Source organism: Cynoglossus semilaevis, chromosome 14 (assembly GCF_000523025.1).
Source record: "Cynoglossus semilaevis isolate Cse_v1.0 chromosome 14, Cse_v1.0, whole genome shotgun sequence".
Classification (NCBI taxonomy): domain Eukaryota; kingdom Metazoa; phylum Chordata; class Actinopteri; order Pleuronectiformes; family Cynoglossidae; genus Cynoglossus; species Cynoglossus semilaevis.
Genome location: NC_024320.1, coordinates 3,604,986 through 3,612,528, shown reverse-complemented (window position 1 = coordinate 3,612,528; position 7,543 = coordinate 3,604,986). Strand labels below are relative to the sequence as shown.

At 41.5% G+C, this 7,543-nt stretch overlaps 2 protein-coding genes across 2 annotated transcripts in view; both read left to right on the top strand.

The window, feature by feature from the left end:
- The window catches only part of LOC103389163 (threonine synthase-like 2), a 649,915-nt gene that overhangs the window by 567,646 nt on the left and 74,726 nt on the right, over window positions 1-7,543 (top strand). The gene's annotated exons all lie outside the window — the stretch shown is intronic.
- eeig1b (estrogen-induced osteoclastogenesis regulator 1b) overlaps window positions 1-7,543 on the top strand; it is a 16,362-nt gene that overhangs the window by 4,675 nt on the left and 4,144 nt on the right. The window contains exons 3-10 of the mRNA XM_008324485.3: window positions 1,206-1,326; window positions 2,521-2,550; window positions 3,483-3,599; window positions 3,682-3,728; window positions 3,837-3,997; window positions 5,488-5,580; window positions 6,157-6,370; window positions 7,321-7,442. Coding sequence (XP_008322707.1) covers window positions 1,206-1,326; window positions 2,521-2,550; window positions 3,483-3,599; window positions 3,682-3,728; window positions 3,837-3,997; window positions 5,488-5,580; window positions 6,157-6,370; window positions 7,321-7,442 — 905 coding nt within the window. The remainder of the gene's footprint in view (window positions 1-1,205; window positions 1,327-2,520; window positions 2,551-3,482; window positions 3,600-3,681; window positions 3,729-3,836; window positions 3,998-5,487; window positions 5,581-6,156; window positions 6,371-7,320; window positions 7,443-7,543) is intronic.

Genomic DNA, 7,543 nt, shown 5'->3' with positions numbered 1-7,543 from the left:
ATCTATCTATCCATCTATCTATCCATCTATCTATCCATCTATCTATCCATCTATCTATCCATCTATCTATCCATCTATCTATCCATCTATCTATCCATCTATCTATCCATCTATCTATCCATCTATCTATCCATCTATCTATCCATCTATCTATCCATCTATCTATCCATCTATCTATCCATCTATCTATCCATCTATCTATCCATCTATCTATCTATCTACCTACTGTATCTATCTGTCTAACCTGTGTCAACGCAGAGCATGAAACACCAGTATGAAACACACGCTGACGAAGTACGAACGCCCTTTCAAAAAAATGCCTATCTTTCCCACAAAGTGAACGAAACAACGTCAATAAAGTGTTGGAAACATTCTCCACCCAATAACGCAGACCCACCAAAACTCCGTCTGTTACCAATTAGTACAGATAGAATGGAAAACCGCTCCACAGTCCACCCAGTCTGATGACATCTTTTGGACCCTGAACCTCTCGACTCAGTCCACTTTTGATTTTTTGTGTTTTGTTCCATAAACACAAGCCCGGAATGAGGTCACACTAGTGATTTATCTTCAAGCCTCTGAAGTTTAACAACATGTCTGAACATGTTTGATCTCCCACACCTGCATCATGTTTGGACCACTGCCATATCTTGCATATAGCAGGATCTACACACTTAGGTTGAGAAAATGTGTGTGTGTGTGTGTGTGTGTGTGTGGGATAACTCATGTATGTTAGTCATGATCACAATCTGCCTTTTAAAAAAAGACTCATAAAGTTGGTTTTATTAGCTCAGACGCTGCAACGCACAGCATGCTCAGCTTTGAAAGTTTTAACATGTGAAGACGCTGCATTTACATGGAAGTGATGGAAAATGTAGCGGATTCAAATAGTGTTCATAAAAAGGGTTAAACAAGCACATGACCTTTGTAAACTAATAATGAAACTAAATGTCTAAAATCCAGTCTAGACTGGTATGTATTAGTTACTGGAAGTAAAAGAAAAATGAGAACAACACTACTTAAATACAGTGATTTTAGCTAAAAAAAAAATTGATTTCAAATGTTAGCTAATTGTTTCGTAAAGCTAGCCTTTAACGGAAAATAAGCAAAGATAGTAAAAAAAAAGTTCACCAGTCATGAAGAGTATTTAACCAAAGCTAAGCCGACAGTTAACATAAATATTTGATGTCTGTGTTTATTCAAAGGGAGGAGGTTCTACAGAACTGTGTGCGATGGAGGAAGAAATTCTCCTTCGTGTGTAAAATGAGTGCAAACCCAATCACTGGTGTGTTGGATCCATGTATCTGCAGGGTATCTGTACGAAAGGTAAACCTCAAATCACAGAGTTCACACATCTCTCTCTCTGACCTGTTTATCTCTTGTTATTTTCCACCTTATGTGTACGTTTATTTTGGGTTTCCCGCCTTCCCTTATCTGCTCTGGCGCCCCTAGTGGCAGAACACCTCAAACTTTCAAAATCACTGTTTTAAGTGATTCCTGCCAGTAGCAAAGTCACCTGTTGTCCTTTTGGTGCCTCAGGTCATGGTTATGGTTTGGCGCTCCCTATCACTCGACATTGTTATTGTACGTGCATTCATTCTGAACAGTTTCAAGTCCAAGTCCCCAAAGTGTGTTTGACAAAGTTATGTCGTCGGTTCTTGGCTACCAGACCTTTTTTTTCCTGTATTCTTTATTCTTAATTTAACCATTTAATGTATGGTTAAATGTTACTTCAGAATCAAGTTGTCTTTAAGGTTTTGGTGTTACCGTAATAACTGGACTATATATTTATTATTTAGGCCGCACTTCTCTATAAGCCGCAGGTGTCCATGCTGTAACATAGGATATTTACACAGAAAGACTTTTTTCTTTTTTAATTAACTACATGCTTTTCCCGAACACTGCCTGTAACATGGCTGGTTACACGTTTGCTCTTTCCTGCTTCGGAGCCCTGAGCGTAGTTGGAATGAACAGGGGAGACGTAGTGATCTGCTCCAGGAGGCAAGCTAACATTAGATCCGGGGCTAACTCCCTTCACTTTGTGCTTGTCCGCAGCAAAGGTAAACAGAAACAGGGACACAACACCACAACAGAACATAAACAAAGTTTTAACAGCTCCTGTATAACCAACTGACGCTTCAACATGACAGGGCTCAAACTACTCTCAACTTTCGCTAACGTTCTTTCTCTCCCACTTGCCCAACGCACATCTACGCACACAGCCATTCACAGACAGACATACACTACTAGTATAACACACAGTAGCCTACCAGAAAAGTCATTGATCGCTAGCGGAATGAACTTCGTTAGCCCGTAAAAATCCATAAATTAGCTGCATCAATGTTTAAGCCGCAGGGTTCAAAGAGTGTGGAACAAAGTAGCGACTAGTATTCTGGAAATTACGGTAATTACATAAAACATTTTAGGCCATTTAACATTATATTTATTAAAATGTCATAGCTGTTTATCAGAGGAAGAAAAACAACTATCAGACTGTAAATGACGCTGTTTTCTTTCCAGGAGCTGAAAGGAGGGAAGGCCTTCTCAAAGGTAACTAGATCTTGCGATTATATGATCAGTGGGAGATGTAGGGAGTGAGCTTTAACCCCCGTAAAGTTTAGAGCCTGGATTCCCGTCCACAGTCAGCTGCTGTCCACCGAGTTTCTTCATTAGATTTTAAGATTCAGTTGACAAAGTGAGTGAAACAGTAATGACCCCAACTCTCACTCAACAACAGCAGGAGGGGAAAAATGTGCTAGTCAGCAGAAAAAAAAAAACAGATTGGAGAGGTGAACAGAGGTCAATGGCCACTCCTGCCTGTCTCCTTCCACTTCCTCACACAAATACAGACGTGGAACCTTGTATACAAACATTATGCTGACTCAGCTTCCTGGAGTTAAAGCGTTGATTCGAGAAAAATTTGAACTAAAAATTGAAGTTTGCTGGGAATTACCTCGTACTGTAATAAAAGCAAAACCTCAGCAATTGCACATTAGTCATTAACCACAGCTGCCATTATTGAGTTAAGATTACATTAGGGCTGTCAAACTTTATATTGCCAGAACAGAAGACAAATAACAGAAGGGCGAAGTATGTGAATACACGTCAGTTATTTGTGACTAATCGAAATGATGGAGTTATTAAATTGGAAAAACGTCAAGAGAGACTTATTGACTCAGTGAAGCTGGTCTGACACAAGCCAAATGCCTGAACTGANNAAGCCCCTCTTTCCCACAGTGTGTGCAAATAACGCGTTTGTCGACTATGTTTTAACCAGTGGTTTTTTTTCAAAATGATTTGATTTCACATTTACCCTCAGCACTTGTTACTATGATAATAACATATCCCTTCTTATTTTTAATATTTTTAAAAATATATAAAATATTTCCTACACCAAAAAGTCCTAGTTTTTCTGATCCGGCATCTGACACAAATTCCTCTGTCATGGTTTAACTTTCTTTTGTCGTTTTCTTTGTCTGAAGCTCGGCTTTGCCGACCTTAACATCGCAGAGTTCGCAGGATCAGGCTCAACAGTTCGCTGCTGCATCTTGGAGGGCTACGACACGAAAAACACACGACAGGACAACTCCGTACTCAAGGTATGACTCACACACTCACGCACTGGCTAAAAAAAATGAAGTAAAACACTGAACATCAGTAACATCTGCGTTCTGTCTACAGGTGATGATCGGGATGACGCTTCTGTCTGGAGATCCCTGCTTTAAAACGTGAGATCGATAGATGGTTTATGTTTTATTTAAGATAAAAAAAAAAATTGATTTTTATTGTCATAGTTAATTTTTTTTTTTTTAATGTTTTTGTCTTTTCACCCTCAGGCCACCCAGCACGGCCAAATCTGTGAGTATCAGTACCGAGGACCCCAACCTGCAGCTGGACCGCAAGGGAGAGAGCACTGATACCACAGCACTGCCACTGGGGGGCGTCGTGGAAGGATGCCGTAGCTTTAAACCCCGACAGTCGTCAGTACGGAGCACAGGTAGCGAACAAGAAGCACAATAAAGAAGCCCATACAGTATACCCCACACATACAGTTACGCACAGGCATAAACACAAACAGCCGTAAACTGCTAGTATTAATATTTAAGTTTTCTTACTGCCAATATGTACTGTACGTGTAACAAATCCATGCATTCCTTCTCATGTATTTGAGCTGGTGTACATGTTGTCCCACACCTGCCCTTTATTCGTCATTTTAAATAGAAACAAAACACGGGGTTTGTCCGGGTCTTTACATTTCTTGAAAGTGTTTGAATGATAGTTTAACGATGGTGGAGTGGTTAAAGGATCAAGCCACACCTGCTAATCACTCCACGGTGCTGCCAGGAACTGTGGTGTGATTAGCAGACACGAACGTTTTTCGCTCCAGGCTGTATTACTAAGGTTGAAAAGATAAACCTTTCCAAACAACAATTGTATTTTTTAATACTTTCGTCTATCTCAAATTCAGTTAAAGAATCTTTAAGTCAACAAAAACGAGCTAAAATCTGGTCATGAACCCATCGTAAAAAGAGCTAACATCTACAGTCTGTAAGCTAAAATATATTGAAAATTCTGTTCAAAGAGCTAACCTAGCTCCCAGTGCTATAGCTATCCGAACAACATTTTATGGTCTGTACTGTTAGCTAAATTGATCTCATTTTCAGTTCAAATATAGCTAAAAGTAAACAAAAAGTAGCCAAGATACAGCTACCATGAAAGCTAATCATTTGTTGAAAACATTGTAAAAGTGCTAACTTAGCACCCAGTGCTATAGCTTTCCGAACAACATTTTTATGGTCTATGATGTTAGCTGACATTTACCTAAAATTCAGGTCAAAGATAGCCGAAAGTGCACAGATACAATACAGCTACAAAGAAAGCTAATCATTTGTTGAAAACATTGGCCAAACATTGCTAACTTAGCCCCCGGTACATTCTCTATGTCGTGTGTATTGTCCAAGCCAATGGTCATGGTTCTGCAAACAGTTGCTGGACGCCGGGTTCTATTTACAACTGTGGATTAGTTACGGAATTAGTATGGGGCACTGTGTGATGTTGGAACATGTGTGTAGTTCTTCATAGTTTATGAACAACATTGTAGCTGACAGTATATTGTATATGTGGAGTGTGGGTCATTGGGGGTTACTGTTTTTCATTTTAAACCTCCTCCACAGGGCACAGCTAATACACCAGAGTTATTCATTACACTACTGCAAACTGAGATTCTTCACCGCACTAGAGTACTTTGGGTACTTCTGTTGCTATCGACATAATAGTACCTTTATAATACACTGATCTTGACTCTACTTTTGAATTCACGATTGAATTTTGCACATAATTAATCGCAAAGGTAACAGAATGTTAGGACCCTGAAACAGTTCATTTTTCTCTTCAGGGGGTCTGGCTCTTGATCTCAAGTGTCAACCCCCTCAGTACACATTGTAATTCAAAGTATGTGTGTAATGTCTGTGTGTTTTTTGACCTCAGGTCTGCCCGAAGGAGGAGGAAGTCCAGATGACGTCTTCCACACTCGTCATGTCCGCAGCTCCAGCTACGCCAGCCAACATAGCAGGATATCAGGTAAGAGATAGACGGAGAATTCCTGCTCCCTCTCTTCATCAGGTCTGGACACGTTCATGTCCGAGTGCTTCTCTGATTCACTTGAGTGTGACCTCCAAAATTCCTAAACCTGGGCCTAAACACATCAGATTATCCAGTGCAGGCTCTGGGCATTCATGTAATTCCACTCCATGAGATTTAATCAGCTACAAAGTCATGGTCCATGAACGCATCAGAGTGCGCCTGACCTTACAATAAACCAATGAAAAAACAACACAGGCAGTTGTTGACGCTGGTGCGGCTGAAGTTAACCTGCACCAAATCCCATTGGGAAAATCAGTGATTTTACACATTTTAGAGGATTTAGACAATTACTTTGTAGCATTTTGTCACAAAAATGTTTTCCTGAACTGTCTCCTACATGTACCCCCCATGGGTGTGTTACTGACAGGCTCATGGTGAAAGTGCGCCTCCTAGTGGCTGACAACTGAAGTGACTGACTCGGGTGACTCGGCGTTATCCCACCTCCCATCTTCCTCACTTCCTTCCCGTTCTCTCTCCCCCCTCTGTTGTCCTTCCTGCTCTTCCTTCCTCCAGGCTACAGCACAGGTAATTCCCGGAGCTCCAGCCTGACCGACCTCAGTCACCAGAGGAACGCCTCCAACAGCAGCAGCGCCTCCTGTGGACTCGTGCACTCCCCCCAGTTTTCACCCTCCACCCCCACTGAGCCCCGCAGGCAGGCTACGCCGACCAAACCAGAGAGGCCTCCACCGCCCTCTGCTGCTGCCCTAAAGTCCAGCAGATCCTCCAGGTAGATATGGACTTTTTCTTAGGTCACTGTCATTGCCTGACCTCAACACCAGGACTTGTGACATGACAACATCGCAACTCCAAGGCAGACAAGTTAGTAAGTTAGTAAGCTAGCTATGAACTTATGAGGACACAGAGACTTAACTGGACAAGTCAAAGGTAGGACTCCAAACTCGACTGAGAGACTTTTGTCCACTGACTAATTCAAAGCTGTGGTGACACACCTACAACATTGACGGTGTGTTTGCGTGTATTTCTAGAAAGCCATACTTACACTGTGTGTTTGCGAGTGTGTGTGTGTGTATTTCTAGAAAGCCATACTTACACCCACAAAATGAGTGAGTGTTTTGAGGCTTAAGTTGTTGTTTAGAGTTAGAATTAGTATCAGGATCAGAATGAAGTTTGGATAAAGATTAAGATTAGACATATATTTTGTAATAGCTAGGGTTAGCCTAAGGTGCAAAAGCAGGGGTCCGCACTCTTTGACATCGAAGTCATAGAGACGCAAAAACACTTCAACTGTTTAAATTAGGTAAATAATGCAGTATATGAAGTTTTAAATGCTTTAGTCAGTATATAGAATTATATAAAAAAAAATATATAAAATTGCTCCCAAAGTGTGCACTGCTGCTAGAAATTAATTACATACTTGATTGTAGGTATAAAACAAAAAGACGGTTCGATTTACAATTAATAACTGCCATCCTACATGGGACCAATGCAAAGTGGCTGGAGAGCAGCGTGAGGTTCAGGAGCCACAGGTTGCAGCACAAGAAGTGCTCACACCACACAAAAACGTGTTTGTGTGTTTAGTCAATTCTCTTGTCCTGCACACTCAAGTCCAACCATTTTGTCCACCGAACAACAAAAAGCTGAAATGAACCACTGTGGGGTCATGTGACAGCAGGACACTGGGAGACTCTGTGTGTGTCTGTGTCCACTACTGTACAGAAGGAAGAACGACGCTGTGGAGAGACAGCCCAGCTGTGTGGACGACACTCGCATCGACGCCGACGACATTGTGGAGAAGATCGTTCAGAGCCAGAACTTTTCTGACAACAGCAACAACGAAGGTGACAGAGACCTCAGTGCGACAGTCTGTAATGTGGACACACCTGTGTTTAGAGCCAGTATGATACCAGCAGACGCAGTCTCAGATGAAACCTCGCTGTCA